The sequence below is a fragment of the Microtus ochrogaster genome, chromosome 8 (genome assembly GCF_000317375.1).
Source record: "Microtus ochrogaster isolate Prairie Vole_2 chromosome 8, MicOch1.0, whole genome shotgun sequence".
Classification (NCBI taxonomy): Eukaryota; Metazoa; Chordata; class Mammalia; order Rodentia; family Cricetidae; genus Microtus; species Microtus ochrogaster.
The window spans coordinates 62,490,979-62,509,249 of NC_022015.1; the positions used below are offsets into that span (position 1 = coordinate 62,490,979).

The 18,271-nt window shown below is 40.8% G+C and overlaps 2 protein-coding genes across 3 annotated transcripts in view; one reads left to right on the top strand and one right to left on the bottom strand.

Moving 5' to 3' along the window:
• Lipm (lipase family member M) overlaps nucleotides 1-12,873 on the top strand; it is a 22,293-nt gene extending 9,420 nt beyond the window's left edge. Inside the window, exons 1-7 of one of the 2 annotated variants that reach the window (XM_026781488.1) lie at nucleotides 2,646-2,737; nucleotides 3,569-3,678; nucleotides 6,111-6,247; nucleotides 6,381-6,527; nucleotides 8,260-8,331; nucleotides 9,441-9,512; nucleotides 11,915-12,873. In XM_026781488.1, the coding sequence (XP_026637289.1) occupies nucleotides 2,658-2,737; nucleotides 3,569-3,678; nucleotides 6,111-6,247; nucleotides 6,381-6,527; nucleotides 8,260-8,331; nucleotides 9,441-9,512; nucleotides 11,915-12,181 (885 nt within the window). In that variant the 5' untranslated portion in view covers nucleotides 2,646-2,657 and the 3' untranslated portion in view covers nucleotides 12,182-12,873. Of the gene's footprint in view, nucleotides 1-2,645; nucleotides 2,738-3,568; nucleotides 3,679-6,110; nucleotides 6,248-6,380; nucleotides 6,528-8,259; nucleotides 8,332-9,440; nucleotides 9,513-11,914 lie in introns of those variants that run through there. The other variant, XM_005352157.3, reaches the window with a different exon arrangement.
• Nucleotides 12,874-14,667: 1,794 nt separating this feature from the next.
• Nucleotides 14,668-18,271, bottom strand: part of Ankrd22 (ankyrin repeat domain 22) — a 21,409-nt gene continuing 17,805 nt past the window's right edge. The window contains exons 3-6 of the mRNA XM_005352158.3: nucleotides 17,975-18,082; nucleotides 16,670-16,747; nucleotides 15,171-15,269; nucleotides 14,668-14,745 (exon numbers count right to left, since the gene is read on the bottom strand). Of these exons, the coding sequence (XP_005352215.1) occupies nucleotides 14,668-14,745; nucleotides 15,171-15,269; nucleotides 16,670-16,747; nucleotides 17,975-18,082 (363 nt within the window). The remainder of the gene's footprint in view (nucleotides 14,746-15,170; nucleotides 15,270-16,669; nucleotides 16,748-17,974; nucleotides 18,083-18,271) is intronic.

Below are 18,271 nucleotides of genomic sequence, written 5' to 3' on the forward strand. Positions count from 1 at the left end.
ACACCATGATAGATAGATAGATAGATAGATAGATAGATAGATAGATAGATAGATAGATAGATAGATAGATAGATAGATAGATAGATACAAAGTAAAAACCCACAAACAAAACAAAATAAAGTCTTCAAGAAAAATCAATTTTAATGGATTTTTAAAAGTTAAAAACACCTTCTGACACTTAATCTATTTCCAAATCCCTCCTACATAGAAATTCTAGAACATTCCCTGATGATCCCATATCAACCATATCAATAAAGAATGAAAGCTCCAGTCAAGCGTTGGAAGCTCAACAGTGTGCAATATATTCTTCACCCAAAGAGTATTTCAGATATGTATGAGGTCGCCGTCTTTTCCACTAAGGAGGAGGAGCCAGGGTCTAGGCACACCGATTTAATTTTCAGCGTGTGTTTGTCAGTTGCTTAGTTTTGTTTTCCTATGAAATTCTCAGTTGATACTGTTTTTAAACTATCATTCTCATCAACAAAGTATGTGCGTACAGGTTCCCACTGGTCTCCATGCCTTTTATTTTCTAAACAGCAACTACATTGCTTGTCATGGGTGCCAAAATATACCTTCTCATGTCCTCTCTATCTGCCTGCTATAATACCAAGTGCTTCATTTTCTTGGTCTCGCGTCATTTTCATTATAAGTCTGTCACACACACCACACCAGGAATTCCACTCTAATGCCTGTTTTATATATTATATAAAACAACATAGTCATTAGAGTGCAGCCCATGATTGTTGTGGAATATTATTTTAGGATGTGTTACATTTGTTTATGCTGTGGAACATTTGTTTTAGGGATGTAATTGTATTCTTTTATGCTGTATTTGTTTAACTCTGTAAAAATGTGTTACTGTACCTGTCTAAAACACCTTATTTGTCTAAAAAAAGAGCTGAATAGCCAATCGCTAGGCAGAAGAGGGATAAGTGAGCTGCCAGGAGGAAAGAATAAATGAAAGGAAAAAAAGAGAGAAAAGAGGAAGGCACAAGAACAAGGAAAAGAGGACACTAGGAACCAGCCACCCAGTTACACAGCCAACCATGGAATAAAAGTGAAAGTAAGATACACAGAAGTAAGAGAAAGATAACAGTCCAGAGGCAAAAGGTAGAGGGGATAATTTAAGCTAAGAAAAGCTCACTAGAAATAAGCCAAGCCATACATTGTAAGTAATAATAAGACTCCGTGTACAATTTACTTGGAAGCTGGGTGGCAGGTCCCCAAAAAAGCCAAAAGAGAAAAAAAAAAAAACCCAACATGTTCTTAACAAATACTGGGCAATCATTATTGGTCTTTGGTGTAAAAGTCCAGAATTCTGTTTATCCCAATTTGTCCTGGGATAGCCTTTTGAAAATGACAGCCTGTTTACCACATGTTTAACCTGATGCGGCTCTACTTGGGTTCCACCCCACTGCCTTTGAACTTACAATTCTGTCTTTGCAGCTTTCCAAGACCCTTCTTGTTCCCTGACCACCCTAGTCAGAATGCAGCCTCATACCAGCTGTTAACATCCGGCCTCTCTCCCTCATACTTTCCCTTATAATGCCGAAAGACATTCCATACGGTAGCTACTTTCTAAACAGGTTATCTTCTCCTCTACCAGGGTGGAAACTCAATGAAAGCAGGGACCTCTATTTCATTCAAGGGCTGGGCAACAGCTAACACGATACTGAGACTAGGCTAGGTGCTGAGAAGTTTATTTGTGACATGAGGGAACGAAATGTGCAAATAAATGAATACCCGAGGAACAGACTTTTCACTAAGTTCCACAAATCCTACAGGCTGGGTTCTTCCAGTCAAGTGACTGTATTGATTGATCAGTGTGGAAGAGAACATGGGCAGCCCTCCCAGGGTCAAGCATTGAAAAAGCCTTTTTGCCCAGTTGGTGTGCAATACAGCCCCCTAGTGGCTGATATTTGTACAGTTCCCTTTACTTCCTAATGGGCTGTAATTGATAACAATTATTTATTTAGGTTTTGACAGTGTCTTGCCATGTTGCCCTGACTGACCTCAAAATCATAATCCACCTGAATCCTGTGGATACTGCCTCCGTCCTGGTATTGCATGTGTATGCCACCACACCCGGCTTATATCTTTATTCCGAGAGGCACATTTTTCTGAAGCAAGGGTCCTTTTTACATGTAGTAGCCTTAGACCATGATACATACATATATGTGTGTGTGTGTACATATATATGTATGTACATGTGTGTGCTCGTCATTATTTCTTCTGAAACAGCCCAGATATTTTCTGAGGACCTAATACTAACAGTGCTGTAATTAAAGTTCCTTTGATAGGCAGTATGCTGCCTGTTCCCTGTGATGTATCTTATTTATTTACATCAAAAAAAACTGTTTTCTGGTGGTAAAGAAATTAAAACACAAAATAGCTTTAACAAGTCAAAAGATAATCCAACTAGTAAGCGGCAAAAGAAAGATCTGCACATAGATTTCTGGCATGCAAGTCCTTGTTTGTAGAGAAAGCAAGAAGAACAGAGAACATTTCACCCCAGCTGAAATTTTCTCCTGTCTGCAGGATCCAGGCCAGTGGTGCTGCTGCAGCATGGCCTTCTTGGGGATGCTAGCAACTGGATTTCCAACCTGCCCAACAACAGCCTCGGTTTCATTCTGGCGGATGCTGGCTTTGATGTGTGGATGGGAAACAGCAGGGGAAATACCTGGTCTCGGAAACACAAGACTCTCTCTCTAGATCAAGATGAGTTCTGGGCTTTCAGGTACAAGAAAACTCTGAGGATAGAGGTGGCCTCGAAGAACTGGGTAAAGAATCATGACTTGTAGCATTTGGGCAGCTCATTTAGTTGTATCGCCAAAATCCCAACTTGATATTTCCCCGGGTTTTTCTTTTTTACCTGTCTTGTGGTGCTTTGAGTAAGAACGGAGAAGAATGGGTTTCCCAAGGTCTGGCTAACAGTGGGGTGAGAACAGTGGCTGGTGTCAGGGGGTTGAGACTGGAATGAGAAAATTGTAAGTTTATTTTTGTGGGAGTGAGTATCTAGGATTAACTCCCTCATATGTGTCAACATGGCTGATATCTTCAGGAGAGGAGACCCAGTTTCATTAACTGGGGATGTATTAATCTTCGTATGCCACCAACTTAACTAGTGTCTCTCATAACTTCACTCAAGTTCCTAAGGTCCTCACTTACCACTGATACTCAACCCGTTCTTATCCACTTCATCAGATAAGAGTTCTGTTCCACTTCCAGTATCTGTCCTACAAAGAAATCTGCATCCCTCTGTGCAGTTCTGCTTATGGGGTAGAACACTTCTCACATTAGGAGGTGGCTTGTGTGTCCAAAATGATTTAATAATCATCACTCTATTATAGTATCTAGAGAGAATGACCTTTCTATCAGTGTGTGGCCTCACAGTGTCACTACAGGTTTGGAACAAGTCCATTTTGAGGGTTATGAGGAGCGCAGGAAGAAGCTAGCAGAGCTGACACTAGGGTCCTTGTTGGCAGAACCTGGGCATGGGAAGTGACTGATTTTGACTGTGCTGTTTGTATCATAATTGTCATCTAACTTTGCTTTTTCCCTCTTGTAGTTATGATGAAATGGCTAGGTTTGACCTTCCTGCTGTGATAAACTTTATCTTACAGAAAACAGGCCAGAAAAAGATCTATTATGTTGGCTATTCACAAGGCACCACCATGGGTAGGTTCCCAGGAAAGGTTTGTGTCTGCAAAATTATGCGCCTGTGACCAAAACTGTGGCTGGGCTCAGTCAGTTCCTCCCCTCACCTGACCTTCTCCTCTTCAGTGGCTCTAAAAGCTTCAGGGAACAGAGGCTGAACTGAAGGAGGCCTGGGATGTGGCAGAAAGAGCAATGGTATGGATGCAAATGCCGTCTCTGCCATGCTTTAGATGATATCCCAAAGCAAATTCTTTAATCATGCTGGTCTCAATTTCATCATCCGCAAAATGGAGATAAAAATTCTCTCTTAAGGGTATTCTAATTGGACTACTTAATACAATAATATATGTTAGCTCTGTGAAGGCCAGTATTTTGTCTACAACACAGTTGTAATAGAAGTGTGTAGTCCTGGTATACTCTCAATGAATGTGTTCAGTGCTGTTCAGTGCATGAAGTCTTGAGTTCAAAGTTGGCCTCTCTCATTGAGGGACAAACAGAACTGATGGTATTACCTCAAGTTTCTTTCTTCCTGTTAGTATGTCATGCTTTGAGTGAATTTGTGAGAGACGTACCTGACAGTCCCTCAGAACAAGATCACTTACCTGGCGACGTGGGGATGGTGACTGTTCTGGTCTCATCAGACCCAAACCAATGAGAAAACACTATTAGGCTTGCACCAGGAGGAAGAACTGTGTAACAAAAGGAGGGTTTCAAACCTGGGACTCATCAGGTCTCTTTTTGTTTTTGTTTTCTTTTTCTAAAGCTAAACCTGGATTGAGAAAGAATTACAGTTTTCTAGGGAAAAAGACTTTTTTTTTTTTTTTTTTTTTTGGTCAGGGAAGCTGTGTCTAACTACCAAGACAGGGGTTATACTCTTTAGAAAGATGAAGTAAAGTGGGTTCAATACCATCTTTGTAATGTTTTAGCTTTTTGTAATAATGATAATTACCTTATAAGAATATTTAATAACTGCTTGTCCTTAGAAATGCATCATTTTGCTTCATCTCTGAACAAGAATTTTTGGAAAAAAAAATTCATATCCCCATTTTCTAGATGAATGAATTGTGACATAATGAAAGAACTAGGACTTAACCGTGAAACCCTAAGCATATCTGCACTTATGTATGTCAAATAACTAACATGCTGTGAGGACAACACATTGAATGGGAAGTACATGTACACACACACACACACACACACACGCACACACACACACACACACACACACACACACACACACACTCCTCAGCTCCTACAAGAGTCTTACTTCTATCTTCATAACCACTGAGGATTACTAAATCCAATCTGTCAAGGAACCGACATGGATTCCTTTGAAGCCTGCTATCCTACTAAAGCATTATGAATTCAGGCTCATAGACCTCACTCAGCGCTAGCTTAACTCATAGGATTCTTGCTGTTGTCTTAACTCAGCAATATACCATGGTGCCAGTAGACAGTGCGGTCACTCTGGTTGTGGGTATTGACTCTCCAGGTGGTCCCTTTCTGAGAACGTTCTCATTGATCATAAATGGTGTCACCAAACTTGTCTTTTCACTAGCTACAATTTTTCCCAATGAATACAAAGGTCATTTACTTTTCTGTCCTCCCTCTACGAAGGCAGAGGTGCAGATGGCAAGGCTAGATGCTGTTTTGAGAGGAACAACAAGAAAGCATGCATTAGTCTAATGGTAAACCATGGGGTTGTCCAAATAAAAACCTCGAACTTGCTTTGCATGATGAGAAGTTTTCCTGGAGAGGTCATTTAGGGTTCTCAGATTTTAACATTTGAGAGGAGGTCTAATCTGGTCAAAAATAAATCTGTTCAGGATAGGCCATTTGTACCCATAGCGAGAGAGCGAGAGAGGGTAGCAAGTCTCTCTTGTGCTTGCCTTTGTTACAGTTAGCAAACCAATCAGGACTATATAGAAAGATTCTGTCTTCTCTCCAACCCATTCAGTTTCTGGGAACTGAACAGAGGTCACAAGTTGACTTTTTTCCTATCCCATCCCTCAACCTGGAGACATCAGCCTAAATACAGAATTCACATACATACATTATTTCAAATGTGCATATATACACGATTTCATGAATTCATGGGACAACATTTCTCTTCCATAGATTCAGCAGAGTTCTTCGATAAATAAGAGTATTTGGGGAAAAATGTTCTTTCTACTCTGGGTGTACACACTGAACAATTTAACTCATTGAAAACATACTACCTAAAAACAAATATGAAAGGTGTCATGTGAAACACTTGAGTTTTGGCACTGAGCACACACCCTCCCCCCCCCGCACCCCATACACACATTACATCTCTGAACCTACAGGTGCAACAGAAAAGGTTGAGACATGGTCACACATAATTATTAGAAGATTTTGACAAAAGCAAAATGTAAATTTTATGAGCTCTTGGACATTCCATACCCACAGTGATTAATTTTTCTCTCTTCCAGGCTTTATTGCATTTTCCACGATGCCAGAGCTAGCTCATAAAATCAAAATGTATTTTGCCTTAGCCCCGATAGCCACTGTTAAATATGCAAAAAGTCCTGGCACCAAATTTCTGCTGCTGCCAGATATGATGATCAAGGTATGTGACAGCCCAGCTGTCTGTCTGCAGGGAAGTCTTTCAGCCCAGTTTCTTAAAATGCATATTAAAATGGAGGCCGTTTTTGTTCCTGGGTATGTTGCCACGGACATTATTTCATCTCTGATCTTTACAGGGATTATTTGGCAGACAAGAATTTCTGTACCAGACTAGATTTTTCAGACAGCTCTTTATCTACCTTTGTGGCCAGATGATTCTTGACCAGATCTGCAGCAACATCATATTACTTCTGGGGGGATTCAACACGAACAATATGAACATGGTGAGTAGGAGCTTCATTTCCTAAGCCAAGCTGGGAGTTCTTAGTCTCAGTCCTTGAAGATGAACTAACACCAGCCAAGGGCTGGAGACTTGGTGTGTGCAGCATGTAATGTGCGATTTCCTAATTGTAAGAAAGTGTTGGGCAAGCTTGCATTGCCAGACTCTAACTTGACAGATCACAGGCAATGGTTGAAAACCTACAGGAAATAAATACATGGAGAAAAGTCACCAGGAAGCAGGAAGACAGTCAACCTGACATTATTCATCTCTGCCCTCCACGTGAGGACTTTTGATTTGCATTTCTGTGACAGAAATGGGAATTTCAGCTTGCCTTAGGTATGGCTTCAGGTGGCATCACCCAGCGAGTTCTGTAGCATGTATGAGTTGAAGATGATGTGACTCTTGAGGTAATTCCTAGAGAAGGAAGGAAAAATAGATAAAAAGTGGGGCTATGAAGTAATTTCAAAACAAACTGAAGTTGAGTCTCTAGGACAGCAATTCTCAGCCCTTCAGTCATGATCCCCACAGAGGTCACATATCAGATATTCTGATATTTAGATTATGATTCATAACAATAGCAAAATGACAGCTATGAAGTAGCAACAAAATAATTTTATGGCTGCGGATCACCACAACATGAGAAACTGTATTAAAGGGTGTCAGTGTTAGGAAGGCTGAGAATCACTGCTCTAGGATTCGCAATGATGGACTAATTATATAGAGATGATTGTGAAGAACACTTTGGCCACAGCATGGATCATCGGGCAGGAGATCTGACGAAGGAGGATTGCCCTGCCTGTAGCAACATCTGTGACTGGAATAATGTCCTTCATTCCTAAGAAATTGTCTTTTTAAGGAAAGAAAACAAAGAAGTAAGATATATATATATATATATATATATATATATGTAATTATATGCACCATTTAATAGGCATCTGTACTGTGCCAATTTAAATTGCTCCTGACAATAAACCCAAGTGTTGCAGGAGGGCCCACTTGTTTGTCCCGGCTGCCCAGCTAGCTTAGCCCCAAAATAACCACACAGAAACTTTGTTCATTAAATCACTGTTTGGCCTATTAGCTCTAACATCTTATTGGTTAACTCTTACACCTTGATGTAGTCCATTTTTATTAATCTATGTATTGCCACGTGGCAGTGGATTACCAGGAAAGATTTGGCATGTCTGATTTTGGCGGCTCCATGGTGCCTCTCCCTCTTGGCTTTCTTCCTCCCAGAATTCAGTTCTGTCTTTTCCGCCTACCTATTAGGCCAAGGCAGTTTCTTTATTCATTAACTAATACAAGCAACACATGGATGGGACTCGCCCAAGAAACAAGTGTTATTAATGTTTCCACTGTCTAGTCTAATGTACTGAATTCAGGGTTTCGCTAACTTGCCAGATCCACTGCAAAATCGAATAATAGAGCTAGGGCCAGTACTCCAGTCCTTATTCTAAATTTCTCTAGTAAAGTTCCTTATTCATTAGTGTTTGATCTATTTTTGCAGTGCTAGGGCTGAAACTTGTAAGGTCTTTTTAATGAGAACCCATTCTCCAATGAACAACACGATTTTACCGGAAGGCAGTGGCAGTTGCTGTACATGCTTGTATTTTTCTGTTCAGTAGATTATGGCTGCTGATTTAATGGTGCTCCCATGTCTTAGCCTGACACCATGGAGGTTTGTTCTTGACAAGACTGACATCTGGCCTTAAAGTCATTATGCTTTGTTACAGAGCCGAGCAAATGTCTATGTGGCCCATTCGCCTGCTGGGACATCTGTGCAGAATATTCTTCACTGGAGCCAGGTAAGAGTGTACAGCTTGCAGCCCTGGGGAAGGATTCTTGCACATTTTGTCTGGGATAATCGTATATCCAGAAGGTTTCTGTTTATCCTGAGTTAGAATCTGGCCACCGATATTAAAATGTGAACTGATTTGAAATTCCCAGTGATAGGAGGCAAGGGCAAAAAGTGGCTTAAGCCTATCTTTGCTGTATCTTGAGAGCAGTGTGATTCAACTGAGACCCTTCTCTGTCTAGAGTCAGAGTTGCAAAAGTTCTGTTTCTAATTGACCTTTTCGACTTTTAGAGCAGCACAGTCAAGCCAGAACAAAAACGTTAGGGTTTGCCAAACAGCAGAAAGAAATTTTCACAGGAGTTCTTGGTGTAGTAAGCATTACAGTCTCAGGAGAGAAAGGTAGGGGTGTGTGGTGTGGGTGTGCACACACACACACACACACACACACACACACACACACACGGAAAAAGAAAGAGATGGAGAGTAGAGTTAGAATAGAAAAAGAAAGGGAGGGAGAAAGGAGGGAGGGAGGAGGGAGGGATGAGGAAAGGAGGAAGGAGGAAGGAAGGAAGGAGGGAGAGAGGAGGAAGGGAGGAAGGAAGGAGGGAGGGAGGAGGAAGAGAGGAAGGAGGGAGGAGGGAGGGAGGGAGGAAGGAAGGACGGAGGAGGAAGAGAGGAAGGAGGGAGGAAGGAGGGAGGAAGGAGGGAGGAAGGGAGGAGGAGGAGGAGGTCCGTAGAAAAGCTCTGGGCACTGTTTCCCATCCTCACGGCATTACACAGGTGCAGTGTACAGTCCTACCATTGCATCTGGAATTGTACCACACACCCATCCACACTGATCCACCAGAGACACACTTCCTGCAATAGATGCAATGGCAAAGCTCTGCTGCACACCGTATTTCTCCCTAAAAGAGCCAGAGTTTTGCCTTGCACTCTTCTAAAAGGACTGCCAGAGTGGAGTGAGAGAATAGCCCAAAGAGCTTTGTTCTCTGCTTTTCTCACAACCGAAGATGGAATGGAGTGAGCATTCAAATAACCTATTTCTCCCTCTTAATGCCTCTCTCTCTCTCTCTCTCTCTCTCTCTCTCTCTCTCTCTCTCTCTCTCTCTCTCTTTCTAGGCAGTGAATTCTGGTGAACTCCGTGCCTTTGACTGGGGAAGTGAGACCAAGAATCTGGAGAAATGCAACCAAGTAAGACTGTCAAATACCACCTGCTAATTACATCACCCTTCAGAAACGTGTGAGAAGGGGGTTGCAGTAGCATGTTATTCTAGAGATAGGAAGAAAACACAGAAATTCAAGCAGGAGAGATAATAGTTCACATTTAACTGCATCTGAAAATGGAAAAGTGCACAGCTTACCCAGCAGCCTCTTCATTTCTGCAAGGAGTGGGGGGGGGCTGTTTCATTGAGCCTGTCCCAGGAGTAAGGCACCATGGCTTCTTGGGAGCGAGATGGGGTCGAGTTAGGCAGGGATGAGTGCATAGTAAACTGGTCCTTTTAGGACCAAAACAAACATGCACATAGAGATGCTATGGTGGTGTGATGTGACACAGTAAGGAGAGCCTGAGGCAGTAGATGGAGATTCCTGTCTGTCATGACTCTGTACCTCAAGCCCGTGGGATTGTGGGTAGGCTGCCATGATTCAGGACTTACTCTCTGTAAAATAGAAACCATTCTACATGCAATCCTTTAGATGCCTTTTCAGACTGGGGAGATAGTCCTCAGGTAAGAGTACTTGCCGTGTAAACATTAGGATCTGAGTTATTTCAGTACTTACATTAAAAGCCAGGCATGACCAAGCCTCTCTATAATCTCAGTGTTAAAGATTGGGTTTCAAGATGGGGGGATTCCTGATGCTTACTAACCACTCAGTTTAGCCAGGAAAATAGTGTACACCAGGTTCAGTAAGAGCCCTGTCTCAAGGAGACAAGACAAGCTGTGGTAGACAAGCTGCCCCATGCTCCCCTGGTCTCCATTCATGTACACAGTGCCTCATATACACAGATAGATACAACACACACACACACGTGTGCACACACACACACACACATGTGCTTTCTGATTTTGCTTTCAATGAATATAATTTTCATCTAAAATACAAAAGAAACACACAAATGGTATTACATTACCAAAAGTATGAAATAGAAATGTGGAGAATCAGAATTGAGTGAGTATGCTCTTTTAAGTAGAAAAGTATCACTGAAGATCCCTGGTTATCATGAATATAGATATAAAAACTGTTTATACACATACTACTATTTCTCCGGGGGGTCTCACATTATACTTAACATCCAGTGCTATAATCCACCCAGATTTAAAATGTTGGGAAATTAGATGAACTGTGGGGTTGCCCTTAGATAGCAAATTTAAGTCACATTTTTTTCAACTACCTCTTTTGAGATCGCTCTTGACTGTCTTCAAAAACCATGGCTTTAGAGAGAACATTCAAGTTCTAAGATGGTTTTCATTTATAAGGATTTGGTAGGCTGAGTTCTAGAGCCTATGGCAAATGCAGACTAGGCATGAGAAGATGGCCACGAAGGGAAGAAAGACAAATGTGTGGGAAGATGCCACAGATGGTGTCAGCTAGAGCTAGGTGGGTATTATGGGTATCTTATCACCCATAGGATGAGAAAGAGCATTATCACACCAGAGAGTGTCCTTCTGCTTGGAAGACAAAGGAGCTATCTAGGATTGAAATTGTGGCTTGCGTTTGGTTTTGTGCTAAGAAGCAGGCCTCCCTGGTTCTGTGAAAATTTCTGAGTGTTGACTGATCTTGAGGGCTAAGACTGCCAAAAAAGTCTGCCAGCATTGTCTGAGCAGACGTTCCCTGGATAAAGAAGACATCTTTGGATGATTTAGGGTGAAGCTAGGTATGGGGTTGGGACAGGTATTTAACTTCATGCCCTCCTTAGTTTAGAGTAGCTGAGTGCCTGAGGCTGATCTGTAGTTTCTCCTGGTCTGGGAGGTCCAGTGAAGCTGAACCTGCACTGTGTCTGTTGGGGATACACAGACCTTGGTAACAGGATCCCTTATCTTTTCAGCGGAGTGTCTCCAATTTTGTCCCATAAACTTAACTAACAAGGACATTATTTTAATAGGAAATTCACATACAAAAATGTTTGATAAGAAAATTACACATTATTCAATGTCTAAAGTACAACATAGGGGCTGCAGTGCAGCTTAGTGTTAGAACATGTGTTCAGCATGCATAAAACCCTGGGATAAATCCCTATAGACATACATACACACATGTGTGCATGCGCACACACACGCACAGGCATGGGGATGGGCACATGCACACCACACACACATGACAAATTTGCATGCCTTCTCACAGGATCTAGTAATGTTTTAGAGCTGTTGTCTCTATTTCACAATAAAGACACTAAAGTTGCATCATGTTAAGAAAGTTTTCCTTAAAATTGGACCTGGAACAGAAGCTCTTAGCAGAGTTCTACATGACTCTAACTCCCATACACATTTTTCATCACAAGCCAGGACATGTGCATTCTGTTTACTTGAAATAGAAGCTGTGAATTTGGATGTTAAAAATATTATGTGGAGTTCAAACTATTCTCTTTCATCTAGCCCACTCCCATAAGGTACAAAGTCCGGGATATGACCGTCCCCACAGCAATGTGGACTGGAGGTCAAGATTGGCTTTCAAACCCAGATGACGTGCAAACACTGCTTTCTGAAGTGACCAACCTCATCTACCACAAGAACATCCCTGAATGGGCTCACGTGGATTTCATCTGGGGGCTGGATGCCCCTCACCGTGTGTACAATGAAATCATACATCTGATGAAGTGGGAACCCAGCCATTCCCAGGGAACCTGCAAGGTCACATTGTGAAGCTCCTGCTGTTAGCAAGCCTTGCAACAGCATCACATAGGGTGTATCCTGGAGTGCTCTGGAATCCTTTCTGCAGCCACCCATGGTAGTGCAGCACCAGTTGACTCTGGGGAGTTCCTTCAGGGCCTCTTCTTTGTCTGCTGGCTCTCTCTTGACTCCATCTCCTTTCTCCCTCTATCTCTGCTTGGTTGTGGGCGGAGTCACAAGAGAAGGATTTTTTTGAAGGAATTTCTGGGCTTGGAAATGTGCTGTATCAGTTACACAGAAGGACAGAGATGCGGGGTTGCCAGAAGACCTGCCTGTCCAAACAAAACATCAGGCTTCTTTGTTGGATGCAAAAGCAGATGCTTGCCCTTCTTTTTCAGTTGATGAAGCTAAGTTGGTAAACACAGATTTCCGGTGCTCAGGATCTTCTGCCATCTTGCAGAGTAGTTGTTACTTGACCGACAGAAAGTTTCTACACATTCATTATATCATTCGCCCTTTCCGAACTAATTTCTGTTTCTGTAAGTTAAATTTTGGTGTGGTAAAGTAAAAGGAAGAAGTGGTACATAGATTAAAATTGTAAATCTTTGGACTGTTGGCTTGGATAAAACGAACTGGACATTGTCATCTTATTGCCAGAAAGACAGGGTAGTGCTTCAGGAAGCCAAGCTATTTGGACAACAACAGAAAAATAAAATTATGGTATAGGTGGAATCTAAGCTAAACAACCTTAGAATAGAGTTAAACTGAATCGCAAAGATTATTTTGTAGGATATTTATGAGTTTTTCAATAAAAATTATGTATCTCATATAGCATATCTGTGTGTCAGTACTGGGATTTTCGGCTGCTATTAGGAGACCAGCTGGTCCAAACGAAAGCTGTGAAGAAACATTTATAATGTCATGAGGAGAATGAAGTAAATTGCTGTATATTTTATCTTTTAATCAAAACAGACTCACTCATAGATAATCTCCCAACTCATTCATGAATCTGGTTTTAAGTCCTTAAAAAACGCTTTAGTTTTCACAAAAGTTCAAGGATGGCAAGTTGTAAATTACAAACATCATTTGCCAGTCTACTCTGAAGACAAGTCAAAGCTCCACCGTGCCTGCGGCAGGTACCCAGCAGGTTGGGACTAAATGGGTATCCGTTGAACATGTATTAGATGGTGAAGCTTATCTGGCTCCCCAGATTACTCGGTAACTTAGTCTAGAGCTGATGACTCTGACGTTAGTCCCTTAGAGACCTCAGAACCCTACATGTCCCCTCAGGGTCTATATATAGGTCTCTAAACATTTCCAGATTGGGTTTTTATTGATCCTTTTTGCATTCAAGAATAGTTAATTTTTCATTATTAGCTGTTTTGGCTGCAGTGTGTAGTGGGCCTCAGTCCATATCTACAACTACGCCTGGATCATCTGGATTTTCAAAATTCACTAATGAGTAGATTTATTTCTATTCAGTATCATTCACAAGAGAAGGACAAACAGTTTGTTATCCTAATCACTCACTTAGAAATATAACCCAAGTACTTCTGTTTCTATAAAAAAAAATAAGACCTTTAAACAAAAAAATCATGGCATTTTAAAGTTTGTCAATAAAACGAAACAAACCTGGGGCTGAGGGTATCGCTTAGTGACAGAAGACACAACGGTGTGAGTGAGGCCTTAAGTTGAATTTCCAATGCCACAAAAAAGGAAAATATATAAGTAAATAGCAACTAAATTGTGTTCACAAGAAGGTTCTTTATTTTTTGGTGTTGGGGATCAAGCCCAGGGTTTTGCGCACAACAAACACATGCTCTACCACTGAGCTACAGCTTCAACCCCAAAGGACTCTGTACAGACATTTTTGATACTTTTATAACTTATAAACTGAAAAGACACTTATTTATAAACTGACGGCGAAATGTATGCTGGTAATGTAGGTAAACCAGCCCCCGGGAAACAATGACAAATACCAGTTCTGCCGTGGAGCATGTGCCAATTTCTATGGTTTGGACAAGCTCATAACTGACAGCTGGCATGTTTTCAGTGAAGATTTTCCATCAATGGGACATTCATGCTGGAATCTCTAACTCCCTGCACATACATGCCATGTTGTCCGAGTGCACATGCTTTCATTGTTTGGCTTAGTATATCAAGGTGCCTGTGAAGAACCATTCATCTCCCAGGACAGAATGGAGGGCAAAGTCTCCTGAAAGATGTCACAACCAGGAAGAGAGAATGCAACCTCAGGTAACTCTGACTTGTCTTTAGAAAACACTGAATTACAATGTTTTTAAATTTTAGCTTTGACAGTAATAGCGATTCCAAGTGTCATGGGTGCTTCGGAGATTGTGGCCATAGTGACCTCCACCGAATAAAAGTCATTCTAAGTCCAGTGCTTGCCACAGGGCGGATGCATCCAGCTTGAGTGTCCGTAGAGTAACAATTATCCAAGACAGGGCAACATCCAGTCCTTCAGCTGTGTCTCTGTCACCACATGAGAAGTCACAGGACTATGAGGCTTTCTTGAGCATCGAGACAATCTGGGAAAATTTTAGCCTCTGTGCGATATCCAGGGAACTCTCTCCATGCTGCAGAGAAAAGAAATCAGTGTCAATGAGGACTAGTCAGCCGTTTAGACAGACTGTTCACTCAGGCTTTGTAGAGACTTCAAAAAGCCTCTTGATCAAATAAATAGATATCAAAAAGAAATAAAAAATAAAAGACTGGAAAACATTCAGTACCCTACATGGGCAGCTGAATGATACCCTGTCTCAAAATTTACAAAGCAAAAGGGCATTGGTGATGGAGTCTATATTAAAATATTTAATCCTAAATATGAAAAGTACTAATACTTTTTAAATTCAAAAGTAAAATGAGTATGATCCTTCCTTCCTTAAGAGGAGCAATTAATTTCCTGTGATTTGCCAGAGAGACAGTGAACTGAACTTCTACAGAAGGCCCAGATTAGAAAAGCTCGCCACTGGGTGGATCACAGTTGTTATTAGGTCCTTACCTTGTTCCTGATCATGGGATCTGCATGGGCTCTGAGAAGCAGAGGAATGAGAGTCTGGTTCTTCATCTGGCATGCATAATGCAAGGCAGTGTAGCCATACTGAAACACAAAGGACCAACCGTGTAGTTCATTGGTCAGGCTGACCATAGACCTTGGCCCCCACTGCTAGAGCAACTGCTCACATTTTGTAGGAGACAACTAACCAAAGCTAATCTGTTAGCCAGTTATGGGCAGCTGTATTTCTTGTACTACAAACATTTTCTTCTCTTCCTCACTATGTAAATAAAAATCCAGTAAGTCGTTCCCCTTTCTTATTTTCTATTCTAAACCAAAAGTGCAACTTATAAAAAGATATTAAACTCATCTTCATTTGAAATAAGTAAAATATTATATTAAATAATGTAATTAATGGAAACAAGAATGAGGTAGACATTTATCACAGAACAATGGTAATACCCACAGAATACGTTAGGCATCACAAATAGGAGTTCAATTCTTTCTAAAATCGAATTTCAACTTGTGCTTTTTTGATAAAACATGGGAAATCTAAAATTGTATCTAACCAATATAAGAAAATTAAATAACAGGATAATAAAATTTCAGCTGACCCTGATCATTAGCAGAAGTAAATCTGGAGTAAACAGTAAAAATAAAACCTTCCACTTCCTTATAGGAAGGAGAAAACTGATGGTATCTCGGTTATAGTGGCTCCTACCAACATTGGGGTATTTCTCTAAACTTTGACCTTATCTCCCTTCCGTTTGTGAGAAGGACTTCTCTTTTAGTGATTAGAATCATGACTGGGGCAGCTATTAACATGTACTGAGCACTGACTACAGCCTAGTCACTCTTCTGATGACTGCAGGAACCTGCCCTAGAAGGTCATACTAATGTCCAATTTACAACGAGGCAAGTTGGGCAGGTGTGTAATCCCAGATATTCTTTGGGCTAAAGCTGAAGGGTCACAAGATCAAGGCCAGCCTAAATAACTTAACAAAATGTTGTCTCACAACAAACAGACAAACAAAAAAGCAAACTTAAGGAGGATATGTATACCTAGCATGTATGGTGTTCTGAGTTCAGGCCCCAGCACAATTTGTTTTAATCTCCACTTTATAGATGAGAAAATTGAGCCAGATTTTTTTTTTTAGTGTTCCAAGCACACTTAGCTAACATGTGACAAGATTAAATGTGCAAATAGGCTGTACCTATTAAATGTACCTAAAGCCACTGCCAAACTGCTAAGGACAGTGTTTTTGTATCATTTTCCTTTGTCACTACAATCCAATGCAGATTATTTTATAATTCTCCTATAATCAACAAATATTTTATGTTCGTGAGTTTAGCGAATAATAACTTCGAAGTTACCTGATGGCAACGAGAAAAAAGAAAGCAAAACTATACGTCAACATCCAGAAAAATAAAGCTTGCACCTATGTCAACAGCAAGTATTCTACCAAGGCATATTCTCTGAGTATTATTTCAAAATGCAAACATACGCAGTCAGTAGCATTAACGTCGACACCAGCATCAAGGAGCATGCGTACAAGATTCTCGTTCTGCTTCGTCTTTGATACCTGTTACAAACAGCAAGTACAAAAAGGTGTTTCAAAAACATTTTGTACATCTTGCTTGGGACTGTTCCAGTCAACTGACTTCATGTTAATCTTAAATTCCTACTTCTTAAAACACACACACGCACGCATGTATGCATGCATGCATGTGCACTTGTGAGGGGAAAAAAAGCCTTAGGCATCATCTTGGAATGGTTTTCTTTAAAACCTCTTAATTGTAAGTGAATGTCAGATTCTTCATGCCTAGAAATTCTAAGTGTTCAAATAATGTAAGACATGCAGTTTTTTTTTTCAAAAAGCCTTCAAAGATGTGTGTTCAAATGGTGTGTTCAGAAGTGAATTAAAGAATTCTCAACATGTTCCTTAAATTCTGTACCCTTTAAATACAAAACAGCATTTTTAACTGGCAGAAGTTTCAGTGGAACTTGTGTGTTAATAGGAATTCCTAATGTCTATTGTTGGCTGGCTACATAAAGGAGACAGCATAGTCATTTCTTTATTTTGGGTAAGTGAAGCATTGTTTCAGGCCTCTCCATGATGGAACTGCTCATCGTGGGCCCCAGACAGGAAGAAGTGAACAAAGCAGTGTAGACCAGTCACCATGTTTGAAGAGAACAAAAACCAAACAAAAGAACCAAATTTGACCTTCTTCTTATTAATTCTCACACTACCTACCTACTTAGTTATTCAAGAAAATTATCCTGCCAAAGACCCATGCAAGTGTGATTCAGTTCCTCGAGGTGAAAGATTGGGTCAGAACCTCCAAAAATACCTTCTGTGTTTGCCAGCTTCCAAAGGCAGAGGACTTGGGATTTTTCCTCCAATTCACCACTAGGGTGCATCCTTAAAATTCAGAAACTTGGGGAGAGATGACATAAAACAAAAATTTCAGCCAGTAATTCTGAGACTCTTGTGCTCTTAGGCGATGGAGGTGAACTCCCTCTCCCAGTGTGACCAGTTGGTCACACCCTATAATTATTCTAGAATGCACAATGGTGCTAAGACATGGCGTTTGTTAGGCTGGCTAAAGCAAATGCATTTCTACCTACAATGTTCTCATTTATAAGAGGTCTGTTGAGCTAGGACTCTACTGTGAGTCAAAGAACACTTACACAAACCAAAGGCTAATTTTATTGACATTTCTTTACATCACACTGCCAAGGGAAACTTGACGACTCATTCCATGGCTCTCCTACACATCTGCCCCTTTGCCCTAGCAACAGTACTCACCATGAGGAAATATCCGATGAGCAAGACAGGCATTAAAAGGATAATGAGGAGATAATCGAAGAAGGTAAACCTCTTCTTCACAGCATAGTGCAAGCAGGTTCTCTCCTTCTATAATTAAGAAAAGGATTCTTTAGTTTAAATCTCATAGTTTTTAGATTACCATACAAAAAATTTAGTTCATGCATTTTTTCTTATTTCTCTAGTAACCATTTCAAGTAGTGCAGAGATGATTATTGACATTGTGCCATATACCTTCAGGAATATATATATATATATATATATATATATATATATATA